Below are 24,286 nucleotides of genomic sequence, written 5' to 3' on the forward strand. Positions count from 1 at the left end.
GCTAGAAACGTCCTGTCTTTTGGATTTTCATAGGGGTAGTAATTCTTGATAAAGATTGCTTTCTTGGTGAGAGGAATTTTAATACAACTGATGTCTTTCTCAAAAAAAATCTTATCTTTTAAGAAATTTAATATTCAAAATAATAGGAATATTTTAAAATGATAAACTAAGGCTTTCGTGTAGTTTCTTTGGTTTCTGAGTTGATGTGTAGGTAGACCCTTTGCATTACATAATAGCACATCTTTGACAGTATTTAAAGAGCTGTTAGTGAGCGCCCCCAATTTGAAAGCATCATTAAAACTTGTTCTGAAATAGTGAAGTCATATAGGTCTTGTTTGCAGAAGCCAGATATTTGGTTTATAATCTGCAGCATAGCTCCCTTTATAAAATAATAATAGATTCAAAATTAACAAAGTGGAAAATAATTGATTTTTTTTAAAAAATGAGACATAAACTTTCTTGTGCTATTGTTGCAACTGGAAATTTTGAAAAGAAAAATCCTATTGTAATATCATCTAAGTGAAATACATATATGTCTGTCACATTTGAATAGTAACTGCACAGTGGTTTTTGAAGTCAGGATCATTCCAGCTCAGATACTGGCAGTGATGGTTGCTGGTTTTCAATGGAAGAGCCTAAATTTGCTTTCTTAGCTTTATTCTTTTCTTTTCTTATATTTTCTTTTCTTTTCTTTTCTTCTCTTTTCTTTTCTTTTCTCCCTCTCTTTTTTTTTTTTTGGGTAGTGCGAGGGTTGAGTAGTGCTGTGCCAGCATGATTTGGGGGCAATTTGTGGGCAGATGTCGTGCAGCAGCAGTGAGATATTTCCATGCATTTTACTTTCCGGACATCACCAGGGAACATGTGTGGTTTGTGCCTGCAGGATGGGATGCTGCAGGACTCCCTGGTCCATCAATGTTATGTCTTGGAGCTGCTCCGGTCAGTGAATGATTTTCTGTGGCTTGGAGCTAATGTGGTCTGATGCAGATGATCAGATGTGTAACTAAAGTACTGTTACTTGAAATAAGAGAAAAGCTAGCAAAAATGTCTCTAAAATACAGGATGAGGGAGGAGAATTGGCTGAGCTGCTTACAGTGGGGAATATTCTCAGGTGACTCCCTCACTGTGTCTCCTGTCACTATCCCCCACAGCCCTGCATGGCAGTCCTACTGAAGCAACCATGCACTTTCTCAGAAACGCGCTGAATTTCCTTGTGCCTCTGATTGTTCACTTTTTTTTTTGAAAGCACATCTTGCCCTTTGCTTAAATGCCATCCCTGCTAGCCACCACTTACACTCATTCTTCTGGACCTCGTCCATATATAGCTGCTGAATGAAAGAACAAAATGTAGTATCTCCATTTAGTGGAATATTATTCAGACATAAGAGTGAATAAAACAGAAAAAATAAATAAAGGGGAATATGAAAAAAGCCATCTGCTCTGGGTAGTCCACCCTGACTGCTCAACCCGGCCTTTTCCCTTTGAAACCCCACCCCTTATACCCCACTCTAACTATTTTTGATAGTATTTACCACCTTCTAATAAAGTTTAACATTTTCAAAAAAAAAGAGACATGCTGATACCACTTCAACATGGGAAAGCCTTGATAACAGCACGTTAACTGAAAGGAACCAGACACAAACGGCCACATATTGTTGATTTCAGTGATCTTAGAAATGCCCAGAATTGGCTCATGCAGTGGCAGAGAGCAGATGATGGTTGCAAGGGGCTGGGTGGAGGGGGGTTGTGGAGTGACTGCTAGTGACAGGGGTGTTCTATTGGGGTGATGAAGTGTTCTGGAAATAGATGGTGGTGAGGGCTGCACAACCGTGAGTGTGCAGAAGACTGCTGAGCGCTGTCTCTGGGAGTGCTTGTTGTTGGGGCGGCTTTATTTTGTTCTCATCCTGTAATGTGAAGGGTCATCTTGTGCTGAGACCATTCAACTCCTGTGAGTGGTAAGGCTAAGAGACTTTGCAGAGTCATGTTTCTTTTTTCCCCCTTGCTGAGTGTAGGCAAAAATGGTTTAAGCCTGAGAAAGTGCTCCATATGCAGAAATGTCTTTCAGTTTTGGCTGGTGTAAAAATCTTGTGAGCTTTTTAATCATTTAGGACAGTCTGTAGGGGGAAACAGCCTGTGAAGCCTGGGTGAGACTTGGAAGAGCCGCGCTACCCTCCCAGACACGGGTGGGGATTTCACCCCCATTCAGGCAGTGAAGGGCCAAGACCCGTGAGAGGAGTTGACAGTCATGAATATTTATGTGTATCCGCTGCTTCATCTTGGATATTAATTTCTAGCTGAGTCATTTTGTGGCGGCAGCCTCATCCTACATCAGGAATTTATAGTATCTGCTCTTTGAGGTGAAGAGCTGACAGACTTGATTATTTAACAGTCTATCTTGTATTGATATCTCAGATTCCTTTGTCAATCGCAAAACAGCAGAAATACAGACGTCCTTTAATGCCGATGTGACCTGGAGCAGGTTTAGTTTCTGTACCTCAGTGACCTTATCTGCGTGTGGGGAAGATGATAACAGTGCTTCCCTCAGAGGGGCTGGTGAGAGGAGACTGAGAAGCACAAATGGAAGACTTACACGAGATGCTCATGAATGACAAAATTTAGTGCTCTCAGCCTGGTGAGGCCTCAGGGGCAGAGATGTCAGAACAGAGCAGTCCTAGCCAGAGTTCGATCCGCATTGGCAGGTTTTATGATCACTATCACCACTGTGGGTTATCAGGTAGTTTTAAGACTTGGTAATATGAATTCATGAATAATGTTAAAGACTAGACAACTCAGATCCGGTTTACATAGTTCTCAAGATTTCCTGTGAGAAATGGATATTTTTTCCCCATCTTAAATCTGAGTGGATTCTCTAAAAAAATTCTGTAGTCCTCCATCTTTTTCCTTTAATTCTCCTTTTTTTTAAATAAAAGTTTTTAAATGGAGTTACTGGGGACTGAACTGAGGGCCTCATGCGTGCTGAGCACATACTCTCTCAACTGAGGTATACTCTCCCCCATAATTGTTTTAAACTTTACTTTCTTAGTATTCAGAGGTTAGAGGCCTCTAATTCTTTTTTTGGAGACTTGTCCATAAACCGGTAAATCTAAAATTAATGGACAAAATTTGGTTTATTAAAAAAATCATTAGAACTTTTATCAATCCATTCAAAAGGAAATGCTTATTGAGTTAAAATGTTTCTCCTTTATGGTGATTTCTAATTTTTGGTCTAGCTTAACTTATTAAAAGTAATCCTCATCATCATAATGACCAAGCTTGCTGTGAGTGGACACCTACCAAAGGCTAAACTGTTTTTCTCATGTTTTACTTCAAAGCAGGTGTTTGACGGTAGGTATCAATGTCTCCTTTTTGCAGCTGAGGGATTGAGAGGTGGGCAGCTTGTCCCAAATCAAACGCAGCTGGCGGTGCCTAGCTCGGTGCTGGAACCCAGGCTGCACAGGATGCATTCTCAATTTCTCCTCTGATCAGCCTCCCGTTGAGTGGTTTCCCGAACTCCTGTGAGTCCATAAATGACCGATTTTGGCGATCTCAGCCTGATGAGGCCTTCAAAGGAGAGACACCAGTGAGAATGTGAGACAGAGCGGCATAAATTAAAATTGTACATTTTCACAAATGTTGCATTCTCAGGTAATGACTTAAATAGTTTATGTTTTCTTTATATTAGTGCTATGTAAGCACTAAAAACAAAACATTAAAAATGATTATAGTGCAAAATAGGAGTGGGCTTTGAAAGTCCAATCATTGCTAATGATGTTGCTTGTTTTTCTCTAGTGGTGCTTATTGACAGAATAATTTACAATGACTGAATTTGTTTTATGTATGTAGTCTTAGTATGGAGGAAAAGTTTGTCAGTGCATATTGAAAGTAAAATCTTTACTCTTTTCTTTCCTGATGATAAATATGTACGTTGTTTCCATGGCTTAAGTATATTTCCTCATTTGTGAAATTTGAGTGATGCCGTTTACCATGTCTGACTGTGAGAGGTAGACGCCTTGTATACAAAGCATCCAAGAGCTGCTTAGTAAAAATGTGCTGTCACAATGACAGATAGTTTAGAAGGATCAACTGTGAATACTAAAGAGGGTGGCTTGTTTCTGATGCATATTCAATATGGATATATATGAATATGGCTTAAAGTAACAAGGATTCAGGGTTTTGTGTGTGTGTGTGCGTGCAGTATGAAGTTTTAATGAAATCTGTATCATTCTATTGAGACAGGGACTAGTTAAATTGACTTAAGCAGACGACCTTGAAGATTATTTACACAGAATGTGTATTGTTACAACTCAGTGTTCATGCTGCCGTGTAACTATACACTCAGACATTTAAATTCGTAGGACTCTGACCAGAAGCATTAAGTTTAGAAAAATCCACATTGATCATTTTCAGGGAATAAGCTTCTCTCTTTTGTGATTAAAGAAAATTTTGATTTATTTTTCTGCACTCTTAATAGGTTTTAAAATATCAAAACATTGATTTGACATGTCAGCTTTTTTAATAGAAAAAAGCTCATGCTGTTTTAATATGTAAATAAATGTTTTTGTATTTCAATACACTTCTATGATTTCCTGGCTCTTTGAGAAGTATTTTGCAAGATACTTAGATTACCTCCTGTTGGAAAAATACAGACATGACTTTTATGAATATAGGCCTAGTACAGGTCTGTTGGTTTTTGCTACAGTGCAAGACATGAAGACTAGGAGAGCAGTATGTACTACATAAGCTTTTAGTTATCTGATTCTTGTTTCTGATCCACAGGCAATTTTTGTGTTGCACCTTTCCAGGCAACCAGGAAGGCCTTTTAAGCCATAGGTGGCGCTGTTGCACCTTCTTACAGTCTTAACTTTCCTGTTTGTAAAGGAAGTCTTAAACTTTTTTTTTTTTTTGATTCCTTTGCTTAATGCTTCAGGGTAGCACAATGTCCATTATGTCTGACTACCTGGAACTATTATTCTGCTTATGTCTTAGTTTTATTCTATCATCTCGCTGTGAACATTTCAGACTTCCTGTGCAAACAGTTGCAACATCGGGCTTTTCTTGCAGTGTTAGAAACCAGTGAGCCGGGATTTTATAAAAGAGCTAGAAGCGGCCTCTGGAGCACCTTAAAGCTGAAAAGTGTACTGAGTTCCCTAAGTATTATCCCCACCGCTGTGTGTCAATGGGTGGTAGGAGATTTGGTACATATACAAAGGGGTGTGGTGTTTTGACTTGGGTTTGTGTGCACGCGCTGCCACTGAGCTACGTGATCCTGAGTCAGTTCGTTCTGAGTTTTTCCCTCGTCTGTGAGATGGGGACACTCATTTCTGCTTTGTAGAATTGTGAGAATTAGAAATTATGTAAAGTGTTTAGCACAGTGTGTATGACAAGAGGGCTCATAATCTTAACTGCTATTTGGTGTGAAGCCATCATTTGATAGTCTTTGGCAATTACTGAGAAACAGGAAAATAAGAAAAGCTGGTTTTATGATGAAAGATATTTGAGGAGGTTCCATAGTTCCTATACACATAATTTAGCATCAGCAGAGTCAGGACAGTTACACAGTCGCCCTGAACCAATGTTAAGCCACAGAATTTTTGTTACTTCATATATGTTGGGGCTTAAGGGGACCCAATACTTATACACATGTTGTGTCCAGCAGCCAACTGAGAGATGACAAAGAAGAACAGGCAGGCGATAAGTGTCTCCTTTATTACTGATGAAGCCACGTTCTCCATGAAATTCAGGGCTGTGGGAGAGTGAGTGTCATGACACTATGTCCCAGAATTAGAGACTTACGCAGTCCCAGGTAACTCTGGTCCACAGCGAGCATTCCCTTGAGAGATTCTGACCCATAATGCACAGGACTGTCTTGCCATGGAACTGAGCATCCCGGCTGCTTCCTAAGGGTGGCCAACACTGGAGGGGAAGGAAAGCTTTCATATGCCCTGCTTGTCTCCCCGGACTCACACCTCAATCTGTTAGTGTGAGGAGGGCTAGCCGTGGGCCAGTGGTCAGGAGTGTGAAGGGAGAAGCAGTCTCCCATGGACCAGAGGAGTGGGGAAGAGGGAATCCCCCCTCAGTTTAAACAGGTGGTGGCTTGAAACAGAAGGGTGCTCCTCAAGAGTTTATAAGAGGGGAAATAAGTATTTCCTTTGGGACTCAGAATAGTCATGAAACACAGAAGATGATTAGATGGGAGACTTGTAAATCACTTTCTTATTAAATTGAAATTTGTTGGGCACCAAAAATGTGCTACATTCTTTTCTGAGAGTTTTACAGAAATGAATCCTCCAATTTTCACAACAAGTGAGTAAGAAAGATTTGATTGTTGTCCCAGGTTTACAGTGTGGAAATTGAGGCACACAGAGGGTAAGTAATTTGGCCAAGGTAACAGAGCTAGTAAGTGGCAGAGCTGGGATTTAAATCCTGGCTATCTGGTTTCCAGGCTCCCAGGGATGGGCTTTGGGTGTTTACAGGTATCTGCATCCCTGGATCTCTGTACCTCTGCATCAGTTAGACCAGAAAGGACAGGGAAAGTGGAGTTATACAGGTGCTCACAGTCGTGTCTCAGCCACTGTCCATGGAGTGTGCCCCGTGATTGGCATTAATTGTTTTCCAGGCAGTAGATCTGTTCTTATAACAGAAATTTAGTCCATTGAGTTAATCTAGAAACCCTTCCTGCTCTGCTTCTGTCCACGCTTGCCATGTGACTGCCTGCCCGAGATTGGGCCGTGGAGGAGAATCTGTACTCATGGTTGAACTCTGATATTTCAATCTGGTTTGTAGTTTCACATCTCCTGTTACATTAATAAATTAAATTTCTGGTTTTCTTGCATCAGTGTGTCATAAGTTTGCTTAATGTGAAACCAGTCCATGGGAGCCGAGGGGTGCTGACGGTATAATTTCTGAGCATGTGGCATTTCTACCCGTGCAGAAATGGCTGGAGGATGTCCACCTTCCTCACTGATTTCTCCCAGCAGCAGGGTCCTCTCCCACCCCCGGATGTGAGGATGGGATCTCTCTGAGTAGGCCATTCAGAGGCCGAGTCCACCAATCCGAAAATGATGAAGTACCTGGAAGTGGGTTTAATAGAAGAAAAGGGCTTCCAGGTTGTCAGATGTGCTGTTCGAGTCCATTTGGTGAAAAGCTGTCCACTGTCTGTGGTTGAGCTGCTTCTTTGCTGTTTAAAAGTCTGTATTACATGAAGGGATTTTAAAAAGCAGAAAGGTGTGATTTCAGGTGGTACATCCGCACCGGTGAGTAGTGCTGGATGACCGCCTGTGTGAGGAATAGACAGAGTCTTACAAACTTCATAAAACAGCTTTTAAAGCTCTTCCATCTGAGTGCACTTCGTATGGGGTCCAGTTCATGACTGGTCGCACTGAGAGGGCACGTAACTGATGATGGCAGAAAGGACACGGAGGCATCAAAAAGGTCCCAGACATGTTCCGTGTTTAGAGGATGGGGCACAGAGTAATATATTTGAGATGGTTTTTCATTGAACACTTTTGAGTATTTTCTAGGACTCCCCAATCCCCCATGGTTCCATGCAGCTGGGTGTCCCCTCAGTGCAGCTCTGTCAGCGCTTGCCCTGGGCTGACGCGGTGTCACGGGGAGCAGGACGGTCAGTGTCCCCGGCTCCTCCGAGCTCCGTCTCCTCATCCGCAGAGCCGGGTTTCTCATCCGTGTCTACTTAGTAGGATTGCTGAGAATCACACGTGATGGTTGTCAGGTGTGATTTGTGGTTGTCTCTGTGATTGGCGTATAGTCAATATTTGATAGAAACTCTTGTTTTTTATTATAATTGTGGCTCCTAGATTGCAGTGGTTTTTAGTCTGCATTTATGTTTTTATATAAATTTATTCTTATTTTTAAGTAAGCACTTGTATTTATTTATTTTCATGAAGGTACAGGGGATTGAAGCCAGGAACATGTGCGTGCACAACAGGTGCTCTACAATGGAGTAATACCCACCCTCCTTGTCTGCACTTAAAAATAAATATTTCAATACACAAAATATTTCTTAAACACCATCATGGGTCCTATTTTCTGCATAGACAATTGAATACATATGCCATCTCAATAAGAATAAATGTCATAGGGACATACCTTTCTAAATCTGTTTACATGTTTTAAAACGATCATAGCTAGTGAAAAACACGAGTCTTGGATCCACTACTTCTTAGGGTCTGCTTTGCCATCATGGGGAATTACATTCTACAGAGAAGGCTAATTGGATCTCATTGATATTTGGATGATTTTGCAATGTTCAAGGCTTTCAAAAGCTGACCGTTTTGTATTTTAAACTAACTACAAAGTTATCTTCTAGAAGTTGTAAGTCCTTAGCTTGTGAAGTGCCCAGTAATTCAGTTTGTATATGTCTGTGTCTCTGTGAACGTGTATGTGTGTGATTTCAGGAATGTAGCAATAAGTTCCATATAGCCTTCTGAAATCTTTCTCCTCCAGTTCAAGGTGTAGGTATATATTTACACAAATAAATTGATACTCTTTTGTGATTTGGCATATTGGTGGGAATAAGAGGTTCTCATAATTGTTTCAGAAGGGTTGGGGAGCATGAGCTTAGAAAATGGGAGGAGATAGAGGCAGGGAGGTTCTTTAAACTTTGTGCAAGATGAGAAACAGTAGCTTTTCTTTTTTCTTCTAAAGCAAACTGGCACTGAATTGTAACATACTAATACTCAGAATTGCTTTTCTGATCAGAGACAAGTGCCTCAGATTTTTCAAGGCAACATGAATGATGAAATGTGTTTTAGCAGTTATCTTTAAAAGTAGTTTTATTTTTCAAGTATAAGTCTATAGACTGTTCTTTTTTTCCAGCTGTACAAGAATTTCTCATTGATCCAGGTACGTGATCAATGTGTTTAGTTTCTTTGGGTTATTTATTTTTTTTAAGTGCTTGATTCATTCTGGTGTGAATGAATGTTTAAAATTTCTGGATTTTGATCTTTAAAACTTGCTGATTTATCAGAACTGCAAAAAACCTGATGTTTGTTCCTTGTTTGGTGGGGCAACCTATTGATTTATGTTGTCTGTTATAGAGGGAAATTCTTCCTCTAGCCTGTAGATAATTAAGTGAATGGTTTGCAGTGTGCCTTAAAAATTATTTGAATGCATTGAGCATGTTTGTCCAGTGAATTTTGGATTGAGTCATAATAATGACTTTGCTTTGATTCTGTGGCTTTTGTCCTCTCCACAAGAATTTGAATTCTGTTGCATTTTGTATTCGTGTTCTTAACAGGGGAAGGAATTTTGCATTTTTTACAGAGGTGGGTTTTCCTATCCCCTCTGAATTCCTTCTGTAATTGATACAGCGAAAATCTGTTATTGCAGTGCTTAATTATTTCATAAAAAATTTTTTGGCTTAATCAGAAACAATGACAAAGAATGATAATAAAAAATACGAAAACCTTCCTTCCTTTGAAGAATAGAAATGAGGTGGTCAGGCTCACGCATGCTTTGTACCTGACACACTTACTCTCATGTCATTGTGTATCATGAGTCGGAGATGGAGTTGCTTCAGGTTTATAGATTTTTGTTTTAACATTTGTGTTGAATTCATTCTCTAGGCATGATGATTCCTGTTGCCTTTGTGGAAAGTGTAGATGAAGGGAAACAAATGCTTTGTTTTGTTTTCAGGAGGCCTGAGATGCTGATGAGAAAAGAGTAGAGGGTGGGCTGAGGAAAATAGTGATAGACCCTCACCTCCAGGCTGAAATTGATGAACAAAGAAATCAATTAAGTGTATTGGTATTTGACTAATAGAAGTCAGACAGCCCAGACTGTCTAGTTATACCCAAAGGAAAGTACTGAATTCACCTGCAGAATTAGGTGCTTTACCATGTAGAAGCAGCTTAGAGCAATCAGAAAAATCAGTCTTATGATGAGATATAAAAAGAATATAATATCTTTTATTTCTGAAACTTTTCTACATTAAGTTGTGTAGAGCTAAAATTAAGTTTCAAGCACCAGGAGTTAAGAGTTTAGGTGGTTCTGTGGGATCGTTATTCAGGGATGTGTCTAGACCCTGCTGGAGTGGCTGAAGCTGGCAGGAAAAGATCCAGAGCCAGGATTTTTCATCCTAGGATGTCCTCCATAATGGTTCCCTGTGGGAGCCCATGATTGAGTTAACAAGTTGTAACACTTCCCAGCCGCCTGTCAACTTTAAGAAAAAAAAGTGCTTATTAACTGCTTTAAAGCAAACACCTGTGCATCCTCACTCCTGTCTCCTTGCCATAAAAAGCAGAGACAATGCCTTGCTTGCATATTTGAGGTTATAGATAGCACACTGCTTATTGCAGAGCAATGACCCAGGCCCTCAGCTATAAACGCCAGGCCTGCGTGGTGTTAGATAGTCTATTATCCCCAAAACAGGGACCAGGCTGGTCTGGTGGTCTGCTTTGTAATGAACATGTCTAAAAAATGTATCTTGTTCCCCTCAGCCCATGACTTCCCTAAAGGTAAACTAAGCCTTAGTACTCATGGTGGAGTCTACAATCTCTGTCTCATCCCTTCTTTCCCCAAGTTCCTGCCTACTATCTCACAACTGTTATTGACTTTTTACTTTGATTATACACAATAAATATGGGAGCATTTGAGAGACTCGTGGATTTGGCTCCCTAATCCCTCTCGCTTTCTTTCCTTTTTCCGCAGTCTTGAGAAATTCATTCCGTGTCGGTAAGACTTCCGCCAGCCAGAACCCACAGTTCCAGGTGAGAAGGATGCAGGCTTTATCCCTCCTACCCGAGGGAGAGAGAGGAGATAATTGAGATATGCTCCCCTGTGGTCCCTTCCTGCCCCAGGGCCACTCCAGTTCACCTGCAGCCTTCTGGCCTCTGCTCACAGGGCCTCTGTCCCAGGATTGACCGCAGCCTTTTATTCCCTTGTCAACATTCCCTGTGCCTTTCAGAGGTTGCTCTCTTCTCTGCAATTCAACCCTGGCACGTGTGATGGTGGTCAGCGTGCTGATGGGCAGTTACTTGGGGACTCCCAGGAGCCATGCTGATTCTCCTGAGTCATTCGGGGTTACAGAACTGTCAAGCACTGCAGGAAGCCCATTCACGTGAGTTCAACACAGCATTACATCACTTTCATTTTATTTTTGAATTTTCAGTGGAGAAATTATTTGTAGCACACTGTTCCAGATTTTAGGCCGCCTGCTTTCCTCACCACCATTTCCTTGTTGGCTCTGGTGCTTGTTTTAAGAACCAGGTTTCTTCTCTGGTCATTTGTAGCAGCTGGGCTTGCCGAATCCTTGATTTGCATTTGAAGCAGAATGCTTCTTCGTGATGTCAAACTGATTTTCCTTGTCATGTCTGAATATTTCTTGTACACTCAGCAACAGTTTCAAGTGAAATGCTCTTGTCCAATTTCGGTTAACTAATATTTGCTGATCTCCTGCTTTCATGCTGAGGGCAGTTTCTTCTTCCTGTAATAAATGTTAGCAATTTGCATTTACTATGGAAGGTACTAATCCGAGGTGCTTTTGTTCTTAACAGTTTTAATACAAATCACCCATTAAAATGTACAGCGGATTTTACTCTATGCCCAGAAATGTGCATCCCAGTCAATCTTAGAATATTTTCTTCCCCCCAACAGGAAACCCAGTACGCATAAGCAGACATTATCAACTTCCCCATCCTCCCCAAGCCCCAGGGAGCCACTCTTCTGTCTCTGTGGATTTGCCTGTGCTGAACATTTCATGCAATTCGAGTCACTTCATGTAAGTGGAACCGTCTATTTTGACTGACTTCTTTCACACTGAGTAACGTTTTCAATGTTTGTCCATGTTGTGGCCTGAGTCAGTACTCTATGCTTTGCTATTGCTGAATAATATTTCACTGTATGGCTGGGCCCCTTTATTTACCCATTCATCACGTGATAGTCATTTGGGTTGTTTCTGTTTTTTGGCTCTGAAAATTAATGGCGAAAAGTAATGGTGAATATTCCTGTAGGAGTTTTTATGTTAACATTTGTTTTCAGTTCTCTTACTTGTGTGCCCAGGAAGCAGAATTGCTGGATCATTCAGAAGCCAAATGTTCAACTCTCTGAGGACGTGCCAGGATGTTTTCCAAAGTGGTCACGCTGTGTTACATCCTCACCAGCAATGGCTGCGGGCTCTGCTTCCTCTGTGTCCTCATTAGTGCTTGTTAATCTTTTTTTGATTTTAACCTATTGTAGTGAATGTGAAGCGGTTTCTCCTAGTTGTTTTGACTTGATTTCCTTTAGAGCTAATGTTATTGAACACCGTTTCATTGTGCTTATTGGCCATTTGTATATTTTCCTTGAAAAATATCTTTTCAGATTCTTTTTTCATTTTTTAATTGAGTTGCCTTTTTATTGTTGAGCTGTGGAATTTTTTTTTTGATACACAAATTCCTTATCAGATAAATGATTTGAAAAAATTTTCTCCTGAGTGTTGTTTTTTCACTTTCTGGATGGTGTCTTTTGAAGCAAAGTTTTGAAGTTTAATGAACTCCAATTTATCTCTGTTTTCATTTTTCCTTGTGCTTTTGGGGTAATATTTAATATCTGATGTATTTTATTAAAACTTGTATATATAAAATAACTTAATTCTTAGGACCGTTCTAGGAGATGGGTGCGGTTGTTGTCCCCAGTCTATGCATCGGAGACTGAGATGCAGAGAATTTGACTGACATATTAGTGTCAAAGCTACCTAGTGCTGTGGGAATTCAGACCCTCATGTTTTTCCCTAGCATCTGAGCTCAACACCACCATGCTCCAATCTTTCCAGGAAACGTTAATGAAAAAATCTTTACTTTTTTGATTTCTTGTTAGATTTTTTTCTTATTGGGGACCTCAAATTCTCATTTTCTTTTCGGATATCAGTGTCGATTTATTTTAGGTCTCATGTAGGGAGAAGCATTGCTATCAGTTAACTTCTTTATTACTCACTCTCCAGTGATGATTGTTGCTAGTTGATCTAATCAAGTCATGCTTAAGTCTTTCCTGCTCATGACACTAACAGCAGAGTCATGACTTATAGAATGCTCAAAGAAGAAAGTACTTGATTGATTTTATTTTGCCAACAAATCAAACCAATCAGATAAAACCCTGGTGTTGACACAGACTATAAGCCCTCCAGAATAGGGTCACAGTCTTCATTGTGTTTCATTTGTTGGGTCACAGTGTCTGGATAGTGCCTTGCTGTCCAGCAGTTTTGTGAGGATACGGTGCTCGTGAATCATTGTAAGGACAGAATTTTGACAATAGACTGTGTTGTTCATTTCACGACGGGAAAGGTAATATAGAATTACTGTTCAGATCTGTTTTAAAATTAAGCTTTGAATTTTGAGAATAGTTCAAGAAGCCATACAAAGCTCTTTTTCACTAATTTTAGATCTATCTTAGACACATTATGTTTACATAGCAGAGTAACTTATCAAGTAGATTTGACAAAAGGAGTGTTATATTGATTATTTGTTTTAGTTGAAATATTCTACCAGGGATAAAGTCATAAGTGCCCATAAATGAACAAATATATTTGTATTTAAATGCAACATGGGAGCAGACTACATATGTTTCTATATAATATATATGACTGTGTGTTTTAATCTTTCTGTCAGTGTTTTAATAGTTTTTCAGCAATTTTGTAACTTTAGAATTCTTCTATGGAAATCACCCCCAATTCTAGTGCAGTTTGTACTGTGTATCCTGTCTTATGCATGGGATTCCACTGTCCCCTCAGTGAGGAATTTCCTCTCCTATTGTGTTAGGAGCAGAGTTAAAGGAACTGTGATTTCTAGGCCTTTGCTCTCCATGTGTTTGCAGTTGGCTCTCAGTCACGATTTTCCCTTTCCAGAGTTTTTATTGTTAAATTAGAATTTCTGAAAATAACTATTAATATGTTGCATTGGTCTCCCTAGAAACTTGACGTCTTTGTGCTTTTCAGTTTTCAATTTATGAAAAATGCAAATGCACTCTTGTTTTTAAGTTGTCCTTTTTCAATAGATATTTATCTCTTAATTGATAGAATAATTTTTTCCCAATGAACGAATCGGTGTGCATGTTTTAAAGGATAACTTACTTTTTATTTTTCTTATTGTAACAGTAATATTCATTGTAGAGAATTTAGTAAATAAGGATTAACACAGTAATAACTTCACAATGGCCTCTAATCTCACCTGGAGATACAGTTGTAAGGTTTGAAATTGAGAATTATAAGTCCTCTCAAATTTTTCTTTTTCAAGTACGTATTGGTTACTGAGATCCTCGAATTCCCATATGAATTGTAGCAGCAGATAGTCAGTTTCTGCAGAGGAGCCCGCTGGGATTGTGATCGAGACCACGTTGAATATACGGATCGCTCTGGGGAGCACTGCCATTCCAAGAGCACTTTCTTTTGATAGGGGAATGTGTGTGGAGTGTCTGTCCTGGTATTTAGGTCTTCTTTAACTTTTTTTTTCAACAATGCTTTGAGTTTACAGAGTATTATTTTACTTTAATTATCTTTGCCTTTATATTGAGGACAAGTGTGCAAGGTACCGGGATCAGAAGTGTATTTGAGCCCCGCAACTTGCTGCCACCATGGACGCTGCGCTCTTGCTTCACCCGCTGTACAATCTTGCACAGAATACGACCTCAGTAACTCTCTCTTGAATGAATGATTATATGATTGTTGGATGATGCTTGAGAGTCCTTGTGATGATTTTTTTCCCCAGCCTTTCCCCAGTTCTTAACTATGCCCTTTCTCTTCCTAAACTCCAGCCTGGGTTTCAGCCTGCCTGTGGCATTGATTTTCCTTGTCTGTGGACTCTTCCTTTCACTGGTTCCCGATAATGTTACATGTGGGCTGTGGAAACTTGCTAGATGTCAAGAAAGAGCTAATCCATTGTAGGCCAGTAGTTTTAGAGTTTGTTATTGTTTTATTGATTGAAATTAAATGAGGCTGCCCCCTGAGCCCTCCCGTGAGCACTTTTGACCTTCCTACAGCTGATACTGCTCTAGTTGCTGCATGTGCCCTTTCCCCAGCCTTGATTTTGTAATTGAATAAGTCACCATCACTGGAGCCCTCTCTTTAAAAGATAAAGAGAACATTTGCTCCTTTTCCCTGTTTGGAGACTTCGATGAGATGAGATCCCAGATAAAGAATGGAGCCCCACCTCTTTCTGACCCCCGCTGTTTCCGTTCCTTTCTTCAGGGGAAAAGAGTACAATTCAACAGTATAAAGATTGATTGTGAGCTAATGAGATAGACAAGACAACCGATCATTTATTAAATAACCTTTCATGATAGAAACAAATGTATTATACACACAAACAGCACACAAAGCACTGTAGTACCATGGTTACAATCGTGGGTCCGAGTTCGTGTCCTGCTCTGGAGAGACCAGTCCTGTGAGATGGAGAACTGGTAAGTCGGCTTAGCCTCTCCAGAACTGGTTTTCTGTCCTGCAGAGACGGGGCTCGCTAGGCGTCCCCCCCGTAGAGGTGCTGTGGGGTGTAAATGATGCGCGTGGGCAGCCTGAGCACAGCTGCTCATTCCTCGTAAGTGCAGGGTAGCATAGCTTTTGCGGTGATGGCTTTATGACCGCCCCATGTAGACTGTCAGTGCTCTGAAGGGATGCCTTGTGGTTTGGAGATGGGATTCTCACTTCTGTAAATACCCAAGTGTAGTGTTATTGGGCCCTGCTGATTTCAGTCTATTCTTTAGAAAGTACATATTGTAGATATATTTTTCAAGCATGTGTGCTTTTTCTCTTTTACTATTTAAAGTTCTACCCTCTCATCTCTTGGTATTACTTTTCATGGAATCCAGGAAACAGTCCTAAGCTACCTGCCTCTTCACACTTTTCCGTGGTGGTTTCCTTCCCTGATTAGAAGAGGGTTTTGCATAGGAAATTTTATTTGTTCCCCTTTTCTTGGAGTCTCTCTCTCTGTCTGCCCATCTCTCACCTCTCAATCTGTCCATTTCTCAACCCACTGCTTCTTCTGACATGTTCCAAAACGCATTTCAGGTAGCTTACAGAAGAACAGATACCAAATAAACAGGTGAGAAAATGGGGCCCAGTTCAGACAGTGAGGCTAGGAGGCGAGCCTGTTTGAGGATTGCAGGCGTGAGACACATGTCTCTGCCATGTGACTTATAAGATCGACAGCAGCAGTGTGCTTCAAGCTCCCAGCAGACACAGGGAAGCAGGATTTGAGGGAGATGCTTACTGGCTGTGAAATAAATAAGTGACTTAGGAGAAGCCCAGCCTTTCCAGCTACTAAGGCTTAGGAGAATATTTTGAGTGTCTTCCAAAATCAGAGTATGGCATCTTTTCTTTTTCAGAGTTCTATGTATAGTTGGTTACATTCTATACCTGGAAATTTCTCCAAAACTGCTTCCCACGTGAGTCCCATGGCTCGGGGATTGGGTGGTTCTGCTCATTGATGGGGGTTGGCCAGAAACAGAAAATGAGAGCCTCAAAGGGGCCTGGGATTTGTCAGTTATGTTTTGTCAGTGCTGTAGGGTTCAAGAAATGCTTTCACCGTTTCTCTCCATCTGAGGCGGCAGCGTAATCTCTTACCAGCATCAGGAGCTCAGGGCCACGGGATGGTGGGGGCTGACTGCACTGCCGTCAAGACAGCTGAGCTAGTCACTGCAGGTGTGGTTCTTTTACATACTGCATTTCATGTTCTTTACTAGAATGTTTCAACAGGGAGTTAATTAACTGAGTTAATTAACATTTAATAAATATGATCTTTGTTGAAAAGACAGTTATAGGCAGAATATAAGCTGTGAAGTCTTTAAAAACGGTTTCATTACTGAAATTTCATTTGGGGAGATACACGGTTTATCTTATATATGGCTCTCTTTTAAAGTAACAAAGAAACAAGACAGAAAAGGCAGAGGATGATTTCTGTTCTTCCTCTCGGCTTGCAGGTGCCCTCACCCCCAGTAGCATCAATCAAGACACCAGCACTGACACTGGCCGTGCTCAGAACTGCCTCAGCCCTGAAGACACTGCTGACAAATAGAAGGGGGCCACGCCCTGTTACAGCAGGTGCTCTCACTTTGTGGGTCCTTATGTAACTGCGTGGTGTTAATCAGGATCGCCCGTCCTACATTGTGTGTTGCTGCTGCTTTGTCTCCTAGTTACTGTTTCTCTAAGTATTCTTGTATTATTCTCCAATGCATAGTACTACACACCCAAAAATGCTTTTTTCAGATGAAAAAGAATGTGCATTTAAAATAATAACTCTGAAAAGGGGGGCAAAAGAGGCTATCCTTTTCCCGCTATTCAAAGATAATAATTAACACGTTAACGTATATTTTCATCAGTGTGGATCACCTCTGTCATAAAAAACCAGAGAGCACTCTGTGACTGTTTACTGTGTGGACACCTCCATTTTCCATTCGGCTTTTTATATGTTTTTCTACAATATTCTATCTCCTCTGGCATGATTTTTGATGACCAGTATAGCATTCTGTCTTGTGGAGGCATTGTCCATTTTACTTCGGACTTAAATAAACTTTTAAATTCCAAGTATACTTAACTGAAATACTGAAAAGAGAACTGTGGTGGTACAGGAAGGCCCTACCTCCCTTCCCCTTATTTCCGAAGAGTAAAAACTGTTGAAAATTTGATATATATATTTCATGACCTTTATGCCTATGACATACATATATACACACATATGAGAATTCCATGTATACGTGTGTGTATATATGCTTTATTTAAAAATGAGACCATACTATATGTTTTTCTGCAGCTCGCTTTAATCACTCAGGTGTATATCATAGACGTCCTCCCACTCCAGACTCACCCGGTCCTTTCAGATAGAGTGGAGGGGTCTCCTGATTTGCGGGTGTGGTCTCTTTCCCACGCACACCTTTGGTGAGAGAATGCTGTGGACAAGGCCCTGGACCACGGCGAAACGCTGGCTCCCTCATTGCTCGCAGCTCGTCGTGATTTACCGCATCATTGTCTTGATGGTGGACAGTTAAATTTTCTCCATTTTCCACTGTCAGAAAGGATATTTGACTGGCATCCTTCTTGTACAGACATTCCTGTGATCTTTTATGAGTATTCCCTTAGTTAAGGCTTCTGGAAATTTAGTCCCTGGATGTGACATTTACATTCATCACAGACTCCATTCAAGTAACTCTAGAAATTCCTTCCATAGGGGAATGAAAAGATGCACAATTACTTATGTAACCAATTCTCTATTGCTGGATATGATTTCACTTCAGTTTTTCTTCCCACCATCACCATTGTAAACAGTGCTGTGTAAATGCCCTGATGGGTACATCTTTTTGGACCTAATTTGTTTTTTCCTAAAGGAAACGATTCCTAGAAGTGGTGTTGAGTCATTGTGTACGTACTTTTTCAGAGTTTACATATCCATTGACATGTCATCCTCTGAAAATGTCGCTCATGGTTTCTTCTCCCACAGATGGACACTAGATAGAATATCTTTTAAAAATATTTGCCAATATGATGAGCAAAAGTGCTTTTTCATTGTTTTAGTTTGCATTTGATGACCAGTGAGGTATTGAGCATTTTTCACTCATTAGCCATTTGACTTTTTTAAAATGAATGACTCCTTTTATCCTTTGCACACATTTAAGTGGGGGAGCTTCTTGTTGGTTTGTGACAGCTCTTTGTATGTTATGAACATTAACTTCTTGTCTTCAACAACATGTATCACAGAGCTTTTTCTTGTCATTTCTTTCCTTTCATTTTGTTTAGGAGGATTTTAATTTTGGTAGTGTCTCAAAATATTCTTATGATAATAAATGTATTCCTTATGTGTTTTATCTTTGAAATTATTCTTAAAAATAATTTCTTATACTGGAATAAATCTCCTCTGTAGGTTTTTTTTAATCTCTAAGATGGAGATGATAATAGTACTTGTTAATGTAAGGGTAAGTTGAGTTAATAAGAGCAAAGTGTTGTATTTGCTGTTATTAGTACTTTTTTATATTTACATCACTGTCTGTAAATTATCTTGTGGTCCTTATGAGAGGAATAGTATTTATTCTTTCTAGGTGATTGTCTGATTGTCTCAGGACAATTACTGAAGTCATACTTTTCTCTTTGATTTGAAATCCCACCTTTACAAAATACTTGTGTACACTAGAGTCTCTTTTTGAGCTCATGGTTCCCTTCTGTCAATCTGCCTTTCTTACTCCAGCACCATAACTTACATATTGTAAAAATTTATTTAATAATTGGCAGTCTGAATTTTTTTCATTCTTTTCTTCCATCCCAAATTTTCTTGTCTAGTATTATGATTTTATTATTCCTGAAGAATTCCAAAATATTTTGTTCAAGTTAAAAAAAATCAGATTGGAGTTGTCATGGGAGTTTTCAGTAAGTTTTGAATTATTCTGATGAGAACTTACATCTTTACAAAACTGCTTTCCTCCATGCAATTTGTTGATGTCTCTACATTCTCACCTCTTACTTTACCCCTCAGTACAGCCCTGAAGTTTCTCCATTTAGAACATGGGCATTATTTTTAACTTATTCCAGATTATTGTTTATGTTTTTGTCAATTTTGTAAGTGAAAATTTTTTGCTATTATATTTTTAAACGCTTAAAACTGAAATTTAGAAAGGAAGATTCGGTTTGTAAATACTCACTTTGTATTTTGTCATTTAAAATTGTAAGTATTAAGTAGTTGTTCCAGAATCCTTTCTTTTTTGTTTTTAAAAATTTGTGTCGAAGATTCTCAAAATGTTTATAGCTAAGTAGTATAGGTGGGGAGACAGATGGAGAGAGGTAGTGTGGCTCATGTACAAACTGTGAGCAGTTTCATGGCTGCCTTTAGGCTGGAGAAACCACAGAAGAGCCCAGGTTAGACAAGGAATGGCTTTGTATGCACTTGAAAGCCAGCTTTCCTGCCTGTATGGTGAAGCCTGGTGGGCGTGGCAGGTAGATGATCAAGGTCTGATCAAGGTCATTTGCTGCACAGAGCGCTGTGTCTGTGAGAAATGGTGACCATTGCCATGGCAAATGCTTGGTGCCAGGAACAATGCAGGGGAGCTGGGGAGCCTGTGTTAAGGATTTTCCAGTCCTGGGAGTGGGAAGATCAGACTCTGCATTCAGATCTGAGTTTGAATTAATCCTCTTTAGTTTACTGGACCTCTGACTTTTGTCAAGTTATGCATCCTGTTTGAACTCCTGCTTTGTTGTCTCTCAAAACAGAAGAATTACAGCCTGCTGCTAGAGTGTTTGATCAGGGTAAATGATTTGTGTCTATAAGATGCCACGTACAGTCACAAGCTCAGTGAGCAATGAGCTGTCCCCTCTTCTCCTGCAACTCAGTGCTCGATAAGTCATCAGCAGAAAGCGAGTCCCTAATTTGTATGTGGTGCAAGGAAGAACAAAACTAACGTCTTGCCTTTCCCTGGCAGTATTCTTAGTTCTTTGCTTCATGTACCTCTTTCCTCCTTCACTCTCCCCTTTCACCTCCTCCACCAAGAGCCTGAGACTCTCTCAGAACACTAGATTCAAATTATTTAAATGTTGGCTCATTCCCATGAAATGACAGTGACTTAAAAAAACTGTACACATCCCAGAATTCATTGTATTTGATTTACACACACACACACGTGCACACACACACACACACACATCAGGTTACCTCCCATTTGCTGAGGGAGAAGGGCCACTTTTTCTGAGTTTTCATTTACTCAGCGTGAGAGCAGTCTCTTAAGCAGAATTTCACCTGGCTTCGTGCATGGTTTTTTAAATTGGATTTCTGCTTTTTGTCCATAAAAATATTCTCCTATTAGAAGACAGGAAGTGGAGACATAGATATTCTGCTGAGATATTGGTGTTATCATATTTGAGTTTTAATGGACATAAGGCGGCATAGAGTCATACATTATTATGGATGAGAATCCATGATGATATAACTTAGACAAGAATCTGGGTCTCCTGCCATCGTGTCCACGCGGGTGAAGAGGCAACTGGGTGGGGGATGGCAGGGAACCTTCTTGCTTGAGTTCCAGGTTCTTGTTAGTTTTCATTGCTCAGCTGCCTTTAGTTTATGTCCATGAGGCCTCTCATGGGAAGGTCACTATGTCCTGAGAGACTGAGTTACTAATCAGCAGAAAGCTCTGGACCCACTCATATTTTCCAGAGTTTTTCTGCTGACCTGCTGACACTTTATATAAATGAGACCTAACAAACTACTGGATATAAAATCCTTATTGTTATCATTTGCCCTCAAGTTCCATAGGAATGTGGTGCTGTCTCAGGCTGTCTAAGGCTAGATCTGAACAAAGATAGGGTGATAGGCTCTGCTGCTGGACCCTCCCCAGTCAAATGGGATTTCCACCTTAGTTTTTAGAATCAGGCAGATGAGTTCAAATCTTGTCTTTACCAGTTATTAGCTTTGTGACCTTGGGGAAATAACTACTTTTTTGGTTCCAATTTTCTTTATCTGTAAATAAGTTCAGTATTTATTTTAGGGTTTTTGTTTTAGAATTGAATGTGCTAATTCCCTAATTTATTCCTAAAATACTGATCACATGGTTCTATGCTGGTGCCTTAGTAGTTGATTGCTAAGGGACTCAACAGTGAGAATGGGGGTGGAGCCCCCTGGATCATACAGCTTATATTCCAGGATATGCTTGTAAAAGACAAGATTGCAGTGGATTTTTAGTAAATGTCCATTCCTTTCCTAATCCCCATTGATTGTGTATATATCTTTATACTAATATATGAACAATTTTTTGCAGTTTAAATCTCTTTGTAGTATTTAAAGAATGTAGCTATAACAAAAATACGTGAAATAAAATGACTTGACTTTTATTTTCCTTTCAATAAGCAAAACAAAATAAAATAGAAAAGAAAAGAAAAAGTATTGAAGGAGTAGAAATAATTTTATTTCCGTGGAATCAACTCCCTATGTTAGGTTTTTCCATTGTGTTGTTCAACATCATATAAAATTGACAGGTTGTGACTTCAGTGTTGATAGCTAGGTGAGTATAGTTTCTTTTTGTGGTTGTCTTTGATGAATTATTTGCACTAGATCATAAATGATGTGCATGTTACATATTGGAAACGAGGAAACATTGGAGACATACTACCTCCAATGCAGTCATTTTGTTACCGAGTCCAAACTCGTTCTGCTCGCCACATGACAGGCCAATAAACCGGGAGATGAGGTGTTGGAGCAAGGAATAGTGACTTCACTTGCAATGCTGGCAGACCCAGAAGACGGCAGACTGATGTCCTGGAGAACTATCTTCCCCAAGTAAGAATTCAGTCTCCTCTTATACTAAAAAGGGGCGGGGTTGTGGTTGGTTGTTGCATACTTCTTGCTTTATGAATTGTTTGTCCTTTGAATCCGCTGTTCTTGCAGCTGTCCATGTGGATCAAATCATGGTACCCCTGTAAAACCTCCAAAAAAACAAAGGCTATTCTCTATTATGCAACTTGCCATCTCTACAGAAGTGCAGATGAGCTAACATTTTTAAAGATCAGGGCCAGGAGAATAGGCTTTCCTGCAGATTTCAGGCTAAAGGCAACTTTCTTTTTCAAATGGTGCAGAGCTACCAAGTCTGAGCCTAGGAAACAGGGCACAGGTTTAAACTCAAAGGAACAGATTTAACATAGGGTAAAAACTGTACATTTTATTACAATTCCGTTTCCAGCTTCATAGATAATATTAGTAAGAAATACGAGCAATTTTGTATTTTTGCTTCTTAATAACCGATAAGTGTACCAACTATATTTTGTGAGCAGGGATGCTGTGCAGGCATTGGGGTGACAGCAAACTCTTGTAGGGGGTGGCCGACCCTGCAACATCTCTGATGCCCCGTGAGTGTTGGTGAGGGTCCCCGTAGCCAGGGGCTCTCTTCAGGAACCAGCATATGGGCATTGACCTCTGGAGACCTCTTTTTCGGCTGCAGGAATTTTTTTCAGATATTGAGATTGAAAAATCACTCCAGCTGGGAATAATTAGGGAAAAAAACAAAAGGAAAAGGGTTTGGAGTAGAGTAGAAGAGTAGGACATAAGATCACGGAGCCTGAGTGCTTGGCAGCGGGGCCTCGGGAGAGAGGGGAGCAGAGGTGGGGAGGGGCCTGGCTCCAGAACCAGCTCCTGTAATTGCCCCCGCACGCAAGCCACATAGCTTTAAATTGGCCTGGGCCACCTCTCTGGGCTGGATATCACCCTGGGCAGAACCGTGGTATCTGTAAAGTAAAATGACTTCACAACAATTGCACAGAGCTGCAGGTGTAAGAGAGCCTAAGCCTGTCTCAGAGTGCAGGGGACAAGCGGAAAGGAATGGCAAAATTTCCACTGACAATTGAAATTTTGTTAAATAGCCTGCTACAGTTGTTTGCATCACTTGAATGAATGCAGGCATATTTCTGTGGGCATTTATAGGTTCACTGAACCCCACCAGCCCCTCTTGCCCCCATCGGAGATGGGCTTTCTCAAGCACAGTGCCCCTCCTGCTTGGGTGGAAAACGCTGCTGGTCCTTGCCTGGGGCCGGGCTGCTGCAGGGCACTGAATCCCCGAGGCACGGCCTGTGAGACACGACAGGAACATCTCTGCTCTTGACTGGGTGCCTCCGTTTCCCCTGCAGTGTAAAAATGCCGATGACTGAGTTAGAAGCATGCTTCCAAGCTGTCCATGTCCTTGGCATCCAGAAGCGGAGCCTGGAAGCTTTCGAATTTATCCAGAATGCGGTTTACATTCACCTTCAGCAGGTGAGTGTATGTCCTTACACAAGTGGAGGAATTACTGCAGTTTTCCTGGAACTTTCTCACTACAAGTCCATTTGATTTTTCTGTGCTAGGATTCAGTATGGCCTGCTAAAAACTCTGGAGTGAGATCTTGAAACCCTGATGAAGAGCATTATTTATTTCATTTCTCTATATGATACTCTTTTACTTTTAAAATTCAGAATTTTTGGTTGTTTCAAAAATTTTTGGGGGGGTTGGAGAATCATGTTTGCTCTTACCATCTTTGCAACCTGTTGCTTTGTGCCTCTCACCTGTCTTCTGTCACTTGTGAGGCGGTTCCATTTGTGACCCTGTCCGGGTTGTTCATGTTATAAAACATAAAGCCTGTAAAAGTACAGTCCCTTTTCCTCCGAAGACATTCCACAAATACTCCTTTAACCTGGGTGTGGTTTTAAGAAGACAGAATCTTTAGAACATGTCCTTGCAGGTTGCTAGTGCAAAATCCCAAAATCAATAGTCTAGCTCAACATCTAAAATCTTTCTAATTTACCTTGGAATTGTATGGATAATTGAAGCAGTTTGCTAAGAACTCAGACCAGGTTTAGAATACAGGCTGG

General features: G+C 40.4%; 1 protein-coding gene and 1 long non-coding RNA gene across 2 annotated transcripts in view; both read left to right on the plus strand.

Moving 5' to 3' along the window:
• The window catches only part of LOC140692909 (uncharacterized), a 101,115-nt gene that overhangs the window by 23,780 nt on the left and 53,049 nt on the right, over positions 1 to 24,286 (plus strand). The window contains exons 4-7 of the mRNA XM_072957118.1: positions 10,922 to 11,074; positions 11,611 to 11,734; positions 22,120 to 22,229; positions 23,570 to 23,693. Of these exons, the coding sequence (XP_072813219.1) occupies positions 10,922 to 11,074; positions 11,611 to 11,734; positions 22,120 to 22,229; positions 23,570 to 23,693 (511 nt within the window). The remainder of the gene's footprint in view (positions 1 to 10,921; positions 11,075 to 11,610; positions 11,735 to 22,119; positions 22,230 to 23,569; positions 23,694 to 24,286) is intronic.
• Positions 15,117 to 18,009, plus strand: LOC140692926 (uncharacterized). The gene is made up of 5 exons (XR_012068558.1): positions 15,117 to 15,384; positions 16,306 to 16,365; positions 16,464 to 16,621; positions 16,900 to 17,020; positions 17,730 to 18,009. It is a non-coding gene; the product is annotated as an uncharacterized lncRNA (long non-coding RNA).

Source organism: Vicugna pacos, unplaced genomic scaffold, assembly GCF_048564905.1.
Source record: "Vicugna pacos unplaced genomic scaffold, VicPac4 scaffold_19, whole genome shotgun sequence".
NCBI classification, from domain to species: Eukaryota; Metazoa; Chordata; class Mammalia; order Artiodactyla; family Camelidae; genus Vicugna; species Vicugna pacos.